The sequence below is a fragment of the Microtus ochrogaster genome, unplaced genomic scaffold, assembly GCF_000317375.1.
Source record: "Microtus ochrogaster isolate Prairie Vole_2 unplaced genomic scaffold, MicOch1.0 UNK51, whole genome shotgun sequence".
Classification (NCBI taxonomy): domain Eukaryota; kingdom Metazoa; phylum Chordata; class Mammalia; order Rodentia; family Cricetidae; genus Microtus; species Microtus ochrogaster.
Window position 1 is genome coordinate 236,826 of NW_004949149.1, and position 20,478 is coordinate 257,303.

General features: G+C 39.5%; 1 protein-coding gene across 1 annotated transcript in view; it reads right to left on the reverse strand.

Annotated features, from left to right (window-relative positions):
• Positions 1 to 2,004: 2,004 nt before the first annotated feature.
• Usp38 (ubiquitin specific peptidase 38) overlaps positions 2,005 to 20,478 on the reverse strand; it is a 31,745-nt gene continuing 13,271 nt past the window's right edge. The window contains exons 5-10 of the mRNA XM_005369541.2: positions 17,353 to 17,511; positions 14,557 to 14,750; positions 11,105 to 11,198; positions 8,618 to 8,724; positions 5,870 to 7,235; positions 2,005 to 3,318 (exon numbers count right to left, since the gene is read on the reverse strand). Coding sequence (XP_005369598.1) covers positions 3,157 to 3,318; positions 5,870 to 7,235; positions 8,618 to 8,724; positions 11,105 to 11,198; positions 14,557 to 14,750; positions 17,353 to 17,511 — 2,082 coding nt within the window. The 3' untranslated portion in view covers positions 2,005 to 3,156. The remainder of the gene's footprint in view (positions 3,319 to 5,869; positions 7,236 to 8,617; positions 8,725 to 11,104; positions 11,199 to 14,556; positions 14,751 to 17,352; positions 17,512 to 20,478) is intronic.

Sequence of the window (20,478 nt, forward strand, 5' to 3'; positions counted from 1 at the left end):
ACAGCCCATATATATACAGTGCTATATACATACAGCACTCTTGATAAAGGATGGTACATAAATATATGGTATTGCTTTCTTTGAAACACCCCCTAAAAAGTACATATACTAAAAAGTATATGTAGATTATATATAAAGTATACTATGTAATGTACACACTTTGAACAAAACAAATGGCAAAGTATTGATTTCCAGTAACTGGACAAACTGAAACAACTTTTTTTTCTTACAGTGTGCTGGGCACAGAATAAGCTTCCAATTTCCATTTATTGAAGGACAGAATTAAAGGGGTAGTATGTGAAAAGAAGTATTTTTGTAGATAACACCATCATTAAAATACTTAAACGAGCAAAGGAAGTCATACATTTTTATTTCTAGTGTGTATATGTATGCGGGTGGGTGTGCTTGTGCCATGGCATGTGTGTGGACGTTGGGTCTTTCCATCAGGTGGATCATGAAGATGGAATAATTGAAGTCCGGTTCTCAGGATCAGTGGCAAGCACCTTTATACGCTGACTCCCGTTATTATAGATTTAAGACTAATTTTTTTTTTCTTCCCTGATGTTATTTAATGGGCTGCTTAAAACTGTCATAAGGATCCCAGGACCTCTAAGACACAAAGAGGGATTCTTGTCTCTCCATCAAAGGATTCTAACAGCATCTTAAGGTAGACAGTCTCTGGCTATTCAAATGGAGGATACTTGGAGGATGAGTCAGGATCATCCCTCTAGCTGGCTATGTAAATGTCAGGAGTTGTACATCCATCTACCACAGACATATTAAAAGGGTAGCTAGATCATTCCCTATATATATTTCCTTTCTTGCCTATTTCTTTGTGGAAAAATATCCCAACTTCTGCAGTGTATCAGCAGATATCTTTCAGAAGCACAGACTTGCATGTTCAGCTTTATATTTGGTGCATAGTGAAGCCTAACACATTACTCTCTTTAGCAGCAATGGTACTTTAATTTGATCTGTCTTGCACTGAACTGAAGAGAAATACCAATGGTCCTCTGCTCTGTCTTTAGCACGAGAGCTCAACAACATTCACAAAGAGCATGGGAAGGACATGGAGGTACCGGAGACAGAGAGGCCTGGTGACAGTGTATAAATGATGTGTGAGGGGCAGGTCAGTGCAGGGTGCCACCTTATTAAGTTCAGCTGAAGGGGCGTCTCGATTTCCAAACACATGAATCTGGCAAGCTGTTAGTGAGCAATATTTCTCATCTTAACGCCCTCAACTTTGGTACTGGTTATCCGACCAAAATTTGCATAATCCTAGTACTACTACTAGAATTTACACTTTCTCATTTGCAATCATGTTTTGATACATAAAATCCTTGAAATATTTGACAGTCACAGGTAGAACTGGGAGCTTACTGCCTCTGTGGAAGTTCCAGAAGCACCTCTATCCAATTTTAATCCAATTTCCACAATGCTAAGACTGACACAATCTGGTTGTAGTCACCATTGAGCCTGTGCCAACTGAACACAGGGTAACTTGGGAAAGCACTGTCAGGACTGGAGGAAGCCAGCTCTAACAGGCTGTGTTCAGAGTCTCCCTGGTGACTGGAAACAGGGAGGGTGGGGGCAGCAGGATGAAGATGAGGAGTTAATTCTTATTCACTGCCACAAAAGCTGGGAAAAAGATAAACCTCAAGTCACCAAAGGCCATTATTTCCTTAAAGTGTTTTCAAAATAAACACATGATCAATCTTCAGAACAATACATGGCCATGGATGTGTTAAAGAGCCAGGAAAAAGGGTATTTGGGACAACGCTTGAGTACTGTATAATCAAGACCCAGGAGGACTGACATGTTTCCAGTTTCCAGGCCAAAATAAAATAAAAAGAACCCTCCCTCCCCAATACAAAAAACACCCCAGAACCAAAAAAGAACAGTAGGGATGGCGGGGTGAGGAGGTAGGGATGGCGGGGTAAGGGGGTAGGGATGGCGGGGTGAGGAGGTAGGGATGGCGGGGTGAGGAGGTAGGGATGGCGGGGTGAGGGGGTAGGGATGGCGGGGTAAGGCGGTAGGGATAATGGGGTGAGGCATTGGAGTACTCTCTGAAGCAGAGACTATAAGGCATGAGTCTCAAATAAAGAAAAAAATCCCAAATATACAACTCTAAACATATTATCAATGTTTAATGTTTTGAGGATTCAGTAACAAATCAATTGAAGATCTTTTACTTAAACTAGCTTTATTTCCTCTGAATTTTTCTAAGAGTTAGAAATTTACCATTACACTCACTGCTTTAGAATCGTCAGATTTTACTTCTGAAAAAAATCTAATACTTTTAAAAATTATAATTTTAATGTTAGCACAAAATTTACTTCCTAACATTTTGTTTTAGAAAACTTTCTGCAGCCAAAGATACCTATGTTTGAATTACAGTACTGCAAGGCACATACAGGACTCAACTCCTGTGAAACACACAAGAGATACACTCCCTAAAACAGGATTTTAAAGTCCTTGGACAACTGGAAATACTACAAAGTCAGGTTAAAAACACTGCCCTTACAGGGTCATGCACCTTCTGTAAATTCATTCACCATGTGTGTGTACATAATCCTTTAAAAGACACTAGTTCTTGAAACCAAGAGTGATGCTGAGGACAGCATGCGCAGAAGGCCCCAAGTCTGGCAGCTGAAGTTTAAACTGTTATTGCCTCCAGAGAATGGTCATCTTTACTGTTTCCAAAGACTTGAATTTAATAATGGGGTAATTCTACCAGAAACAAAGATTTTCATTTTTCTTAAAACAATATATATATTGAAACTCTAGCATCAATTCTTTTATAAAGAATGCTAACTGGATTATTTTCGTTCAGTAAAACCGAAAATCCACCATTTAAATCCTTCTACCAAATCTAATGCAGCTTAATTAGGGACCAGGTATGCTTTTTTCCTCTCAACATTTTTGGTCAAGCGTGTCTAACCATAAATGCAAATGGAAGTTTAAGAGGTAGATTTTTTTTTCTATGATGCATTTTGTATTTCAAGAAAATAAAAACACTGAGTGTGTTTTCTTAAAGTATTTGGGTCTAATGAAAAGAAAAATAAAAGATAGATATGCTATCCGTTACAGCCTGACATTTTAACAGCCATAGTACTAGATGTTTTGTGACCAGATGCATTTTCAATTCTCTCAGGGTCAAAATACGAGTCTGCCAACTGTATTAAATCCTCCTCCACCCCCTCCACCAGTTGGCCCACAGCTCCCTGGTGGATCATTGTCATCAAATCCATTGGGCCGAAATGAACATGAAGCAGATGCAGCTTGTAGGGCCCGGGCTCGAGCATTCAACTCTTGTTCCTAAAATTAAAAGTAATGTTTATGAAATTAAAAAGCTATATACAATGGATGAATACAGCACATATACAAATCTTCTAAAACCATCTTAGTCTTTACCAAGTACCCTTCATTTGAAAATACTAACATCAATCCAGGCATAGTGTCGCATGCCTTTAATCCCAGCACTAGGGAAGTAAAGGCAGGTGGACCTCTGAGTTCTAGGCCAGCCTGGTCTACAGAGGGTTCCAGGACAGCAAAGGCTACACAGAGAAACCCTGTCTCGAAAAATCAAAAATGATGAAATAAAAACTGACATCATTTTTTAAAAAGTAGTTATCACTTAGGCACACAAACCACCTTTGTGTACACAACCACCTTTGGAGGAAACAGGCAGAGGGCAAATTCCTGTAGTTAGTTGTAGAGAGACAGACCCTGAAAATCACTGCTACTATTTATTTCACCTAACAACTAAGGAAGGGGAAGCTCCTGGGAAACCTCGTAATCTGATGGCAGTCTTTAACAGCTATGATGCAGTTTGGAACTGTCTGAGTGCAACACTACTAAAGGCCCAGATTTTCCCTACTGCTCCCTTAGTCTACTTAAGGAGTCGGGCAAATCTCAAGGAACACTGAGAAGTAAAATGAAGCTATCTTCTTACAGTGGGACTTAGGATTCTTTCCTACTAGTTTAATAGAGTGCTTACCAGGAAATCAGAGATATCTGTCTATGTGCCAAGTGCATATTAGGTGCTGAATAAATCCTAATACTCTTATTTTAGAACAGTAGTTACTGGGAAGGTGAGCTGGCCTGGAGTATTTCTGGAAACCACATGGTAAAGTGATGATGACTCCCATAAACTGTTCTCATTTCCACATGTGAACAACACACACGTTGTGTATGTATATATATGTATACACACACACACACACACACACAGGCTCATGCAAAAAAATTGTAAAAAGGTCATTATTCAGTTTTACAAAAAGCAATTGTGAATAGATAGTGGCAGAGTCATCGGGCAGCGTGTAAAACTGGACCCTAAAAGAACAGGGAAAAGAAGGGCCACTCACACTCAAATGCCATGTGGCCAGAGGGAATGGGTAAGCCAGAACACAAGGATCTGGAATGCATTCCAAGTAGGAGCAGCTGTGGTCATAAAACGCGCTTGCCAGTTCAATGACGGCTAAACCTCCTAACACTGATAATCCGTTTACAAGGGAAGGATGTAGTGGGCCTTGCACTAGTGTACAGTTTGTGCTGTAGATTTCCCCTCTGCTCTTCCTTCTCCCTCTTCGACCTCTAAACACTGTGGTGATTCACAATGTCAAGCGACACAAGGCCAGGGAGATGGACACGTCCTGCTTTTTCACCTGGATATGAAGCCACGAGAATGGGTACAGTCCAGTTCTAAAATTCTAATTATTTTATAAAGTCAATTAATGCTTGCAACACTCTAAAACATTGCCATACCCCTCTAAAATTTATCATGTATCACCCTTTGGATATTTTATAGTTCAGTAAATTTGAAAGCCTCTGAAAAAAATTTTCCATAAAAATCTGTTAATGGCTCATTTATTCCCTTCTAATATTTTATTCTGTGAACTTAAAACAGAAAACTTTTATAAAGTTACCTTTAAGCTCATAGAATTTTTTGAACTAGCCACTCATTATTCCTATAATTTCATCTGTAAATTAGTGCTGATCCTTTTTTTGTTTTGGGGACTGGGTTTCTTTATGTGACATATGCTGTCTCTAACTCACAATCTTCCTGCCTGCAGTTCCTTAGCGCTGGATTGCAGGCATACGAAAACCACCACCACTCCTAGCTTCTGCTGGCTCTTTTTGCTGACACAAGTTTGAAAATTTCACAATCAAATAAAGGAAATAGTTTCTTAAAAAATATTCATAGATGAATTTATCTCTCATGAAATGTTAGTCCACAGCTTCTACTTTCATACATGTTCTATCGGCCTTGGCTCTGTGGCAGACCCTTGAAGAACAGATACCCTTCACATGCTCATTTTAGTTCATCTGATCCATCTGAATGCCAAGAAATGTTCCTTAAAACACTACAGAAAAGAGCCTGCAGGAATTGGCATCAAACTGAGCTGTGGGATGGTGAGGTGATTCGGAGTGTCTGCTCTGCGGGCCTAAGGTCAACAGACCCCATGAGAGGAAGAAAGAGGTAACTGGCTCTACAGAGCTGTCCCTGACTTTCATGTGTGCACCACTCCCCACAGTAAATAAAAACAGAAAAATTAGCAGGTGTTTTCCCTGCGGTGGAACTCAGGGACAGGGGAAGCAGGACATTTACATTCCATCAAACTGTTTCTGTATGGCATGATTTTATAATCTTCTCTAATAAACACCCAAGACAGAGCTCTGAAGGCAAACAGCCTTCTATATTCATAGAATTGGCACCCTCCACATTACGTTTACAACAAGCTGAGAGATATAAATCCAGACTTAAGCTTCATATCCCTGGAAAATGTGTTAAGTATAAAATCAGAGCATCAGAGTAACTTCCTATTATTTATGCTGTCCAGAAATGACACTTGTATTTGCAACTCACCTGTAAATACAGTTTGTTGTCCTTCGTTATGGCGTCCATTAGCTCTTTCTGTAGTGGTGGGTCTCCATTGACCCAGACACCATTGGCTGGATTGTCGCTGCATAAGCCATTAGCACTGTTCTGTTTTTTGTACAAAAGCACGTAAGCTGTGTCTTTTGGAAACCTACTTGTGATTTTCTGGACTGACTGAAACGAAGTAAATGTCACCCTGCTGTCATTAAATAAAAACCACTCTTGTGACATTTCCTTATTTTCCAAGTCCTGTTCAATGACTGCACTGGAGCTTTCTCCCCCTAGTAAACAACTCTGGGAGGGGGCTAATGCCAGATGTTCAGACTCGGGGCACATCTGGTATGAAGACTCTGTACCTGTGATGTTTCTGGCATAAGAATAGTAATGTCCACTTTCAGAGGACACCCCAGAGTGCACCACAACAGAACTTAACAGGTAGGGCACTAGTGTGGGGCAGAAAGCTTCTTCAGTCGCAGAAGGCTTTAATTTTTTAGCTAGGTTCTCATTAATATCAGTGAAGTCAACATCTACAGACCAACTTTCTGCCAAGGAAGAGAAGGAAGCAGTTCTTCTTACTGGCAACTCCAAAACCAGTGGCAGTGACACATTGTCTAGGATTTTCCTTCTCACATGGTACTTCTGGTCATATGAGAACCTCAGGAGGGTAAGAATAAGGTATTCGGGCTCCTCTGTGATTTGCATAGTTTTTTCAGCATTCTGCAGAGAGGCACAGTTTTCACAATAGTATTGGTTGTCACCAGTCAGAATTTCTGGAGCCAGAAAATAGTTTAGTAAGTCAGTTACCGAAGGTGTGGCTTCACCTCCTGGATTCTGAGGCACATCCTTACTGATGAGAATCTTTGCAGACTCACTAGGGATAGAATTGTTTTCTGCACAGTGAAATTCAACAGGAGGACTGCCTACTACTCTCTCATTCACAATCGAGTCGCAGACGAAAGCAGCTGTAGCCGGGTTATAAACTATTGGCTCTTCCTCTGGGTCAGCTACACTGGTTTGCATTAGGCCATCATCTTGTGCACTGGGTAAGGAAGCTGGATTTTGAAAAGACACGTCTTCCACAGAAGGGGCAGGGCGAAAGGCCAGCGAGAGGTCTGTGAAGGCCTCCAGCTTCTGTGAGGTGCTCCTGCAGTTCAGGCAGCAGACATGGGTCCGCAGCTTCCCTCCAAACATCCTCTCTACTAAAGTCTTCTCCTCATCGGCACTGGTGCCAGGAGACCCCGTGGCTGCAGCTGCCTTACTGGCCACTTCCTGTAAAGAAGTGTCAGCACAGCCTGGACCTTCCGAAGGCTCATGTGAGGACTGCACGCGTAAGATCTTTTCTTCTTCATGGAGCCTGCAGGAGGGTACATCACCACATAGCCAAGTTTAATGCTACTTATATTTTGAGATCTTGATGGCTTATAGAAATATGTTAATTTAATCCAGTAAAAAGCTCAATTTAAAGTTGTTTTCTCCTCTTTTCATCAAGAGTATGAACGGTAGAGTCCAGCAAAGCCTTAGAAGACTACCGAGCACTCTACGTTCACTTTTCTGCCCCTGCCCTGCTGTCTTATAGCCCACGTCCCACTGGAGCCAACTACAATCGCTGCTGCGCTGTCTCACACACCTCTCCATGTGCCTGATGTCTTGGCAGCCTAGCACTAAGAAACCACTGACTGTAGGAAAGGCTGGCTGTGCAGGCTGAGTCCAGCCAACTTTACTAGTCAGTCATACTACAGAGAGGAACGAAGACAGAGAAATGCACTGATATAATATGTTTTATTATTAAGTGGTAAAAATACACTATAACTTATCAAACCCTTAAAATTATAAATTGGCTCTTAAGAGGTTTTGGTCTCAGGGTCTCTTTATAGTCATTAAAAAAACCAAAACCAAAACAAACCCTAAGGAACCAGCACCCCAAGTTGGCACTGTTCTGGAAGGTCATGGAACATTTAGGAGGTGTAGCCTTCCTTGCTGGAGTACATTGCCTCAGCTTTGAAGTCTTTCTAGCCTGGCCCCACCTCCTGCGTTCACTCTGCTGCCCAACTGCCAGGCCGACCTTAAATTCCTGCTGCCATACCTTCTCTGCCTCTCTGCAATTGTGAGCCAAAATTACCTTTTCCCTTAAAGTTGATTTTGGCCATGGTATTTTATCAAGTGTTAGAAAAGTAACACACACACACACACGTACATATATGTGCACATATATATGTTGGTTAAATGTATATATGTATATGTACATACATATGTATATATATTTAGTATATAAAAACAGAATATATAAAACAATATTTAAACATGAATTTATTACATATCAATATGCAGCATTTTTAAATGAATGCTTCACATTTTGTAAGCATCTAGCTTCATAGAAGACAGCTGGATATTGGTAGCTGTACTACAACCTTTCTTACCGATATCTGCTTTTTAAAGATGAAATATGTGAAGAAAAGCTGAGTTCCCATAGAAATGTAGTGAAAAAAATGGGAGGACTCAACAGATTTTTTAGGGTCCCTTATGAATCTTCTACTATCTTTCAACAGGTACTTTAAAGTGAAAGCATCCAAAACAAAAACCAAATTAAAAACAAAGAAAAACCTTAAAAACACACAGTAATACAAGGTTATTTTAAAGATCAGTTCTAAAAAGTGTGCTTTAAAGCTAAAATCGGCATGAAGTGGCACTAAAGTACTAAGAAGACACAGTTTAAAGGAAGTTTAAAATACTCTGTACCTGTCCAGCAGAAACCTGAGGTACTCAGAGCAGTCTTGCTGCGACCTGGGAGTAAACCACGGAGGTCTGGAAGCCTCAAAAAATATCCGAGGTGCATACGCTTCCCTCTTGACAGCAGAAAGAAAAAAGACAGTGACTCTTACAGCACACCAGTAACTGAACCTGCAACATGACCCTTAATAAAGACGGCTTACAGCTCTACAGCACTCCATTTGCACGGAGACACACCAGGAATGGGTGTAAACTCAGGGCCAGTGAAACTTTTATGTTGAGCAACCTTTAGTCACAAATGAATTCTGCAGAGAACTGACGTCCAGAAAAGCTGAGGGACTAGCTCAGCCAAGTGGACATCAGGGTGATTACATAAGGTCTCAGCTGTCTCTAACTCAACATTCTGTCTCTGGCATTTCCCCCATGACACGCATGTGTTTGAGTCCCTAATTTCTTTTGAAAAGCTGAGTGTGAGAATGATACTGATGAGTGGTGTGTGTGTTTGTGTGTGGGGGTGACAGAGCATTAGGAGCCATCTAAATCTACTTAGCTGAAATTTTCTGTCTGGTGTAAGTCATACACGTGTGAAATGGGAGCATTTAGAGTAGTTGTTAGAACCTTGATAATCCCCTCCCACCCAGAAGTACAAAGGCAGTCGAAATGGACTCTGGGGCCATCAGGCTCAAATCCCAGATGTTTTCACAAAAAGGAACTGCACAGACATAGGAAATGACCTGACTATGATCTGAATACCTGGAATTCTCTCAATATCTTAAATACTGTGGCATAAAGCAACAGTGCCTTCTCAGTCCAGGAAAATGTTACGTGTTAGGGTTGTTTCACAGCACTTTAAAGGGAGGAAGGTCAAAATCCTAGCTGGGTGCCAACTTCAAGTTAAGCTCATTTTTCTCAGTCAACTGGAGACATATTTTTATCAACATAGATTACAGATCCTCCTAAATGCTGGGATTAAAGGCATGTGCCACCACTTTCACCATGAAGCTATCCTTTCATTCTTGAGAGCAGGGAAACCTTCTAAGGTTTTCTTTCCTAATAGCTCTGGTTTAATAAGTAAATAACGCATACATATCTGCATAAATACGCATACATGTTTATGTATAAAGTAAACATTTAGTTAAATAATTAAATGACTAAATTTCTAGAAAACAATAGGAGAGGAGAGAGAGGTTTTTGTTTTGGTTATGATTTAGTACTGCTTTTGTCGCCCGTCTGATCCTCTTGCCCCACCTCCTGTATACTGAGATTACAAGGGTGTGCCACCACACCTGGCTAAGAGGCAGTCTTCATTTCCTTTGGTCTTGATGTCAATTTGTTAACATATTTCTCCCAGAAAAAACAACATATGAGTGTATTACCAATTCTAAAGTCATGACTGTCACTTCTTGATCCTGTTTTTATTTTTCCCATTTAAAAATATTTGATCTGTATTCCTGGCACTTAAGAGGCAGAGGCAGGAGGATCAGGAATTCAAAGCCAGCCTTGGTTACACAGTTTGAGGCTAGCTTGTGTCACATGTGATCCTGTCTCAAAGCAAATTATCCCTGAGATATTTCTCAGCTTGCATGAGGGACACAAGCATTGCCACGAACTCAATCCTATCAAGTGTCTCACTCCTGCTTTACTCCAGCTCTAACTGCCTGCTGTCACTGCCTCAAGCTGATTTCCCTGAATTAATTTGTGGATATAAAAGGTCACCACAGAGCATTAACGCAAGGACTTACGAGATGAATAATATTTATAAAGACCTGTAATTACAATGAAAGATACATAAAAGAAAATAGAGAAAGGCTGGGCATGGTGACTGGTGCATACCTTTAGAGGCAGAGGCAGGCAGATGAACAAGAGTTCAAGACCAACCTCAAACTACACAGAGAAACCCTGTCTTGAAAAACCAAAGAGAAAAAAGCCTAGACTACAAAATTATTTTAATTGTTCATTATTATATCAATATATTTAAGTCTCTGTAAACTAAAACACACACACACACACACACACACACACACACACACACACACACACACACACACCACCAAAAAACAAAAATCAAGCCACACCAAAAGAAATCTCAACCACATTTACATCTTTTCTTTCCCATTCCTCCCTCTTTTTGAGACAGGGTCTTGCTATATGCACAGCCCAGAGAGGTCCCGAGCTCACTGCAGCCTTTCGCGTGCTGGGAGGACAGGTGTTTGCCACTGAGCCTAGTTTTAAAATTCTTTCCCCATGAAGAAGACTGCTTAGTGACAGGAAATTAGACTTTCTGTATAGTAGGTTTTAGAACAATATATCTGCAGGGATGCGAAGTGGAAGATGAGACAAGTGTGCTCGGTATTTAGGCAGGACCCCTGAGGACTGGTAGATGTCTTACCCTGGGTAAGACATGATAATAATTCCAGCAGTCCAAAAGACCCATTATAGTGTGTAGTTTAAAGAACATTATCATGGAGTTAATATGCACATATTACAGATACTCACTTGTGTATGAGCCAAAAAGGCAAAAAGATGTTGTAATTTTTTCATTAATGAATTACATCCATTTAGATTTAAAGATAACACTTGTCTTCTGAAACTGAAAAAGAACAAAATATGTTATACATATACACATGCACTTTTTACAAGAAAAGCTAAAAGGAAACTGGTTTGGGAATTATTAGCCTCAGTTACCTGAATTACAGGGTGGCCTTTAGCCAATATTTACATGTAATGTAATACACATGTAATATTGTGAAGGAGGACAATAAATGGATGGACTATATGCTATTTCGAGACAGAGTTTCTCTGTGTAGCCCAAGTTGTCCTACAATTTTCTTTGTAGACCAGGCTGGACCTCCTGAACTCAGAGAGATCCCCCTGCTTCTGCGTCCTGAGTGTTGTGATTAAAGGTGTGCACTGCTTCCTGGCTTTTCCTCCTCCTCTTCCTCTTCCTCCTCCTCTTCTTCTTTTTTTTAAGTAAAAGTAAATCTTGAACATAAAAGAAGTATGATGAAAGCCACGTTTGGTGGCATATACCTGTAAACCATCATTCAGTAGGCAAAGGGGAAATATGAGTTGAAGCCATTCTGGCTACTGAGTGAGTTCCAGGCTAACACTGGAAGAAGGGAGGGAGAGGGTGAGCTTACTCAAACAAATAAAACAAAAGTCTAAAAGAAGAAACACACACACAAAAGGGACAAATTATTCCAAAAATAGTATAGAACTAATTGGTTAAACATCAGAAAAAAAATCACTTCAAAGTAAAAAGGGATTTTTTTTTGTGGGCCTAAACTCTAGACAATACAAAAATTAAAACAAAAATATGTAATAAAATACTATAAATTTGAATTGCATGACTGGAAGAAAGCAAACACCACAGGATTATCATATAGAATTTATACAAATTGACATGAAGTAAACAAAACATCAACAGAAAGACACACACAGAAAATAATAGCTCATTCATTTCATTTTGCTCTGAGTAAAGGGGAAAATTCCACAAAGGTCAGCAATGTTCACATAGAAACATAAGAACTAACTAACTGTGAGTAGGCTGTGCAAATGTAGTACGTAATCCTCAGAGGCTGATGCAGGAGGATCAGGAGTTTGAGGTCAGGCTGGGCAAGACCCTATCTTTTCTAAAAATAAGAAAACAAGAATGACGTTTGCCAAATTGTGAAAAATTTAAGACCAATTAAATCAAGTGATGTCAGAGGTTTAAGGTCACAGGTACAATCATATACTGTCCATAAGGTCAAATCTGGCTGGAGAGATGGCCAGTGGGAAAGATGAAGACCTCAGCTCACATCTGCACCTCTCATGTGAAAGACGGGCAAGATGCTTCTCTCCCATAACCCAACACTGTGGGCTAAAGACAAGCGGATTCTGGGAGCCTGCTGGCCAGTGAGTCCCGCTGCAGCAGGGAGCCCCAGGTTCCATGAGTGCCATGAGGTGAAGAAGCAATTAAGGAGACATCTGGACTCCACATGCGTCTGCAGGGTGAACAACCCTCATCTGACTCCTACAGTGTTTAAGGGAGAGTAATTTGGCATGTCGTAGTCAAAGAAAACCTTATCTGCACATGGTTAGAGAAATGTCCGCTATGAACAAAACTATCTGACTGTCAGCAAAAAAGTATAGGTAAGGGGATGTCAGGCTAGCAAGATGGTTCAGTGGGAAGGTACTTTTGCCACACAAGTTTGGAGATCTGAGTTCTAGTTCTGGAACCCATGACTAAAGGTGGAAGGAGAAAGTGGACTCCTTCTGGTTTCTACATGTATGTCACGACATGCATACATGTTCCCATCCCACATTAACAAATACATTTAAAGCAAAAACATATAAATAAAAACTATGTCCTACTCACTCAGAGTAACAGATCTGTATTGCTTTCACATGGAAAAGTTCTTAAGTGCTAAAATTTCAACAAGATTCTCTCAACATGTATGTGGACACATACTAATCATAAGTAACTGTTTTTGTATTAGATAATTATAGAAAATAATCTGGAGCAATGCACATAGCTGACATTTTTGAGAATGTATGCACTTGGTTTTTATGAGGGTATGTTTTTTAAAACCATGAATAAGAATTCATGCATTCCTTAAGAGTTCTTCCTGTTCTGAGATACCACCACAATGCTTTCTAGTTACAGTTGCTTTTGGTCCCTACTTTGCATAGTAGGAGATGGCTGGCAAGATGACCTCTGGTGGTGAGATGTGGATTCTTCAGTCTTAGATCTAATGCCACCTGTGTCCAAGAGTACATCTTTATTTAAAACAACAAAAGTTGCCAAATACAAACCAACCAACAACAAAACCTAATGAAACCCTACCGGGTTCTTACAATCAGGGACAAACACAGAAACCTAAAGCTAAGCCCCCTAAGAGCCTGATGCCTCCAGGTGGGTGTTAATATCTCCCATCTTGGAGTCAGCTCAACTCTATTGGCACTAAGAGAAAAATACATTTTTTTTTTTTTAAAAGGAAAAGTTGACTATAATGTTGTACCTGCAAGGGCAGTAATTTTTTTTTTTTTTTTGAGATAGAGCCTCATGTAGTCCAGGTTAGCCTTGAACACACCACATAGATGAGGATCACCAAGAATGTATGCTGCTCATGCCTGCTAAGATTATAGATGTGCAACACCAAGCCTGACTTTATGAGGTGCTAGGGATCAACAGTGGGGGTACTCTAGCTGCATCTGAGCTACTCCTCCAGAGCAAGGATGCTACTCAGCCAACAACAAACTGACTTCAGATTTCCTGCTTACAAAAGAAAATTGATTCGAAAGTAAATTCAGGAATGTAAAGGAGCATGCCTTTTACACATCTGGTCAGTAACCAACATCATGGCAGGCTCTGCAGGCACGAGGAGCATACATTCTTGGTGATCCTCATCTATGTCAAAAAAAAATTACAGATTTATAATAGTCAAACTTAAGGTCATGTTAGTTAGGTTTTCTAGACAGACTGATATATTTTAGATAGACAGGCATCTTCAAACACTTCAAAGACCTATAGAATATGCATTTAATGTTTTAATAACTTAGAATTCTTTTGGTGCGAGACACATCTGCTCCTGGAAGCACTGATCTACTTCTGAGAGCAGGATGGGTACTGAAGACACCCCATATGGAGTTTGTTTTCTTCTTGCCAAAAACTGGCCCGAGCAATAGACCAAATGGTTTGTAATTAATATTAAGCCTCTGAGTGATTATTTTAAAAGTGGCTGTGGGACTGGGTGGGACAGAAAAACCTCCGTTTACAAACAACCTAAGCTTTCATAATTAATAAGAGGTCTCTGTGGTATTATTTGGGAGCTGGCTATCAGGACAGAGAAAGTCTTTTTACAGGCAATGTCAACATTCATGCCGCTTCCATGGGAGGGGTGATTCTTGCCTTCTCAGCATGTATTCATTTCTAGTTAAGTCAGAACACTCACAAGTAAACTTACTCTGTAGCCATAAACAATGCTTGTAAAACACTGTTCATGTAACATGTGTTTCCCAGGTTAATAAGACCAGTTTTCCCAGTTTCAGATTTTCCAGAAAGTCTAGACAAGCAAGACGCCAAAGCATTGGATTGAGAAGTCCAGGCACTTTGATTGAGAATCAACTTAATCTTCTCTTCACTGGGTTTAGGAAAATCCTAGGTCATAATGAAAAAGAAAAAATAAGTTTAAAAGTAAAGTAAAAGCTATATTTCAAATTAAGAAGCCAATACCATAATAAGGATTTTCCCCACTGACATTTAAGCTTTTTTTGCTCTCACTCATTTTGTATATTACTGACAGCATTTGGTCAGCCCTAAAAACAATTAAATTATGTTTCGGGGTGCCAGCTAATTTTGATGGTCAGCTTGACTGAATTAAAAACAAGGAGGAGTTAATCAGGTACACTTCTGGGTATGTGCGTGATGGTGTCTCTAGACTGGCTTAACTGAGGGGACAGACTCACCTTGAATGTGGGCTATGCTGTCCCAGGGCCCAGGACTAAATAACACAAAAGGAAAAGGAAAAAGCTAGCTGAGTGTTGATATTCACCTTTCTCTGCTTCCTGCTCTTCTCAGGGTGGATGACTCTTGAATTATAGCTGAGAGCTGCTCCTGCTACCATGATCCCTACAGTGATGAAGTAGGCCCTCAGACTGAAAGTCAAAAGAATATGTCCTCCTTTACGTGGCTTCTTGACACTAAGCTCATCACAAGCAGAACAGTAATAGACATGGGAAACAAATGTCTCCTAAAATCTTAAGGAGGTTTATTTATTTGAGACAAAATCTCAATCTGTAGCCCAAGCTTGGCTTGAACTCACAATAATCCTTTTGCCTCAGTATCCCAAGTGTTGAGATCGCAGACATGAGATAACATGCTTGTCTTAAAATACTTTAAAGTTAGCCAGGCGGTGGTGGCGCACGCCTTTAATCCCAGGAGGCAGAGGCAGGCGGATCTCTGTGAGTTCGAGGCCAGCCTGGTTTACAAGAGCTTGTTCCAGGACAGGAACCAAAAGCTACAGAGAAACCCTGTCTCGAAAATAAAAAAAAAAAAACAAAAAAACAAAAAACAAAAAAAAAACTTTAAAGTTGAAGGAACAAGAAATTCAAATCACATGTCAGTTACTTGTATCCAAAGTCTGGTTTACTGCTCACTTAGTAGTACACAGGACTAACCCTAGAAATGAGGGCCTAGAGTAGGAGTGACAAGTCAGGTTAGCATAAGGACCTCAGACTGTGAAAAGTAAAACTCAATCTCATGTTTTGCCACCTAGAAAATCACCACTACAGCCAAGTAGTACTGCACACCTTTAATCCCAGCATTTGGGAGGCAGAGGCAGGCAGATCTCTGAGTTCAAGACCAGACTGGTCTACAGAGCGAGTTCCAGGACAGCCAGGTCTATACAGAAAAACCCCGTTTTGAAAAACAAAAACAAAACAAAACAAAAAATTAAAAAAAAAAGAAAAGGAAAACACTATGACACAGCCTTCTTCTTTAGTAAGAAAGTAAATAATGTAGTAAGCAGAAAATGAAATAGAAACTGAAGTGTAAATGACTTCACACTCAGGTAGAGCAATGGGCAATAAGAACCCTAGAAAATCACTTATGCTTGAATGATTAGTTTTTCTAGACTGAGATTACCATCTAATGCTCACACTACAGAAATCTAACACTTTGACATAGCACTTTAAGACGTCCCTCCCCACCCCTTTCTTCTGTCTGTTGGCAGCTGATAGAAACACTCTCCTTAGCCTGAGAGCTCCTTTGGAGATGAACTGAAAAACTGAAGAGTGTCAGTCAATAAAATGGCAGCAATGAGGGCAGACAGTAATGACCTATCACGTCTGTGGCAAAACTTCCGTATGTAATCTACTTCTGAGAGGGCAGGGTCATACCAGCACCACAGAGGCATTTTGTTTTAGACTCAGTCCTTAGTCTGAATTAGCTGGATATAAAAACATTCTTAATTTCCCTTACACATATGGGTAGTAAGGCAATGTGGTCTGTATATTGTATTTCCAACATTAATATCATGATTAGAATTGGTATTTAGTAACTTCTGATTAAGTCTGACTCAATTAAGTTTTTCAATTCTTTGACGATACTCTGATTTTCTAGTCAACCATTTTGCAATACTGACAGAAGCAACACTTTCTTGAACCTGCCATTTATAGAATTTGAAAAACAAGGTAAACAAATATAGACATTCACAAAGTCTACAACACAAAAGAAAACCAAAATAGAGAGGGAGCCAGTCAAGTATTTCCTCGATTCCAAGATAGATTTAACTGTTCAACATTTCTGATACTAAGATGCAAAACTGATGTCTGTGCACATTCCATGTAACATACTGTCACTAGCCAATTCCTTTAACAGCTTTATAAATTTAAAGGAACTATTTTACTTGATGGCACCACAGAGCTAAGAATGTGCCTACTGATTTAGAATGGTGGTGTCAAAAAAGAACAGAGAATGAAATCATCTTTTTTTTCTAATTCATTTTTTTTTTCATTTTACGTACTAGCTCTAGTTCCTAGTTTCCACTCCTTCCTCCCCTCCCACCCTCATCCACTCCTTTGGGGAGTCAACCATGTCTGGTATACCAAGTTAAGGCAGGACCAAGTCTCTCTGCCCTGTATCAAGGCTGAGCAAGTGAAATCACCACCTTAAAAGCAGCTCATTATATAAAATAATACATTTGCCAGACTGGTCCGTTACAGTGTGTGCAGCTCACAGGACTGGTACACAGCCATCATACCTTTACTGCCTCCAGAATAGGTTCGTAGAGATCTGGAAATCCGGAGTAGTGATACATCATACAGTGCACCAACTCCGTTACCTGCACTAAGAAGGCTGTGCTAGAAGGCAGGCCATCACTTCTGAAGGAGTGAACCAAGTTCACTACATGAGGAACAATCTGAAGAGAAAAGAGAAGCATTCTGTTCACACAAGTTGACAGCATACAGACAGAACGCAATTGTTATATGATTAGCATATACTTTTCTGTATGTTTAGTCATGTTTTTCTTAATGAAGTCACATAATTGTAATCATGTTAAAAATGTATTATTTATATGTATATGTGTCTGGAATCACTGTCTCCCACATGTGTATAGATGCCTATAGAGAACAGAGGATGGGTAGAATTCTCCTGCAGCTGGCAGGTGGCTGTCAGCTACTCGGCTCCTCTGGCGAGCACTGTTAACTGCTGAACCATTTTTCCAGCTCCTGTAATCTCATTTAATACTCTTCTCCCTCCGCTCAGCATAAAGTGTATGTCACCAAGCCCAACAACCTATGGAACCTCCACGGTAGAACTCACTGTCAAATTGTCCTGACTTCCACACACACATTATAACACAGACATGTAGACACAAACATACACACATCATTAATAATTAATAATAATAATAATAATAATAATAATAATAATAATAATAAAAGGGCCTGTGAGTTGCCTTTGTAGGTTAAGGTGTTTACTAACAAGCCTGAGGACCAGAGTTCAGTCCCCAGAACCCATATGGTAGAAAAAGAGAACCAACCTCCATAAATTGTCTTTTGACCTCTGTAACGTGTGTCATGGTATGTATACAATCCACCTAAAATACCAACTAGGTGTCATATAGAAGCTTCAGTCATTGTTGCATTTAAAAAATGCCATCAGTTGAAAAATGTTATGGTTATTCTATTGACTAGATAATTTTTTTAAAAACTGTTTTGGGGTACTAAGGCTCAAGCCTCACTTTTTTATGCCAGGCAAGTGCTCTACTATCCGAGTAACAACCACAACCCAACCAGATTATTTAACAGAACATTAAAAAAATCCCAAACTGGAATCAGTGAAAGAGCTCCATCTAGTGTAAGTTTGAGTTTAAAAATTTCAGTTAAAAAAATTATATATTTTGCATAGCAATGTGAACTCCAAGAAAGTCTCTGAAATAACTTACATATGTAACTAAAATTGTGGTCAGATATCAGGATTATATTGTTTGATAAGCACATGAATGATACCTTAGATTAAAAAGAATCCTTATTTACAAACAGCTGCTCCAAAAATAAAGCCAATCAAAAACATCTACTATTTTTAAGAAACTGGAAATAAAAATTGGAAAAATTTAAATGTTCATTATTTATAAAAATCTTGAAAATATTCAATATTGATAACCAGTACAATAATGATCTTTCATTTAAAATCAGTCTAAAAGCCAACTCATACAAAGATTTAAGACATTATAATCAAAAAGAAACATTTTATTTTACAGAAATGACTATTATTATGAAAGAACACTTTTCAATTTTTAATTATTATTAAGTATAATTATTAAACTAATTATTAATCACAATCTGATATTACATATATATAACTTCTGAAACCTTAGTGTCTCAGGTTCCGTATGCAGAACATCTCTGCAGCTCCAACTCCTGATAAACTGCAGTCCACGTTCTATCAGGGCTGTCTCATCAAACAGTACTAAGAACAGCTGGTACTGGCCCAGTCAGCAGTCAGATTCTTCAGTCAACAGTAATATCTGCCCTGCACTGTCTGGATTTATTCTGTTAAATACATTAAATCATAGGATAGCTTTTACGCCACCTTCTTTAAACTCAATTCTATTACAGTTACTGATAAGGTCAAACTAGTTTTAAATTTATGATTTTAAAATTTAACTTTTTATTAACTGAAATTGTTCTTAAGGCAATTCAAACATATATAAACATTCTAATTATTCTCATTCCACACCCTCTCTCTTCCTAAAAAAGTTTTATGTATTTGGGTGCTTTCCCTGCATGTACGCTCATGCACCACATGCATCCCTGGCCTGGTGCCCAGAGGGTGTCAGATGCCCTGGAACTGGAGTTATAGATAGTTTTAAGTCCTATGTGGGTGCTGGGAATTAAACCTAGGTCCATTGGAAGAATAACCAAGTTCTTAACTGCTGAGCCATCTTTCTAGCCCTTCCACACCTTAGGCTTATGATTTTGTGCTGAGCTCTGATTACAACTTTCCTTGGGTACAAGTAGCTGCATACAGCTTGAACATGCCTGCTACCAGCTTCTAATGAGTTTGTTCTTTTTCTATCGTGTTTACATCTCCTGCCTCCTTCCTCCCCCACACCCCCAGGATATAACCTAGGGACTCCTGCATCTTTTTGTTTGTTTGTTTGTTTTTGTTTTTTATTGATATTTATTGAGCTCTACATTTTTCTCTGCTCCCCTCCCTGCCTCTCCCTTCCCCCCTTCAATCCTCCCCCAAGGTCCCCATGCTCCCAATTTACTCAGGAGATCTTGTCTTTTTCTATTTCCCATGTAGATTAAATCTTTGTAAGTCTCTCTTAGTGTCCTCATTGTTGTCTAAGTTATCTGGAATTGTGGTTTGTAGGCTGGCTTTCTTTGCTTTATGTTTAAAAACCACCTATGAGTGAGTACATGTGATAATTGTCTTTCTGTGTCTGGATTACCTCACTCAAAATAATGTTTTCTAGCTCTATCAATGTTCCTGCAAAATTCAAGCTGTCGTTATTTTTTCTGCTGTGTAGTACTCCATTGTGTAAATGTACCACATTTTCCTTATCCATTCTTCGATCAAGGGACATTTAGGTTGTTTGCAGGTTCTGGCTATGACAAACAAAGCTGCTATGAACATAGTTGAGCACATGTCCTTGTGGTACGATTGAGCATCCTTTAGATATATACCCAAAAGTGGTATTACTGGGTCTTGAGGAAGATTGTTTCCTAATTTTATGAGAAATCGCCACACTGACATCCAAAGGGGCTGTACCAGCTTGCATTCCCACCAGCTATGCAGAAGTGTTCCCTTTTCCCCACAACCTCTCCAGCATAAGTTGTCATCAGTGTTTTTGATCTTGGCCATTCTACAGGTGTAA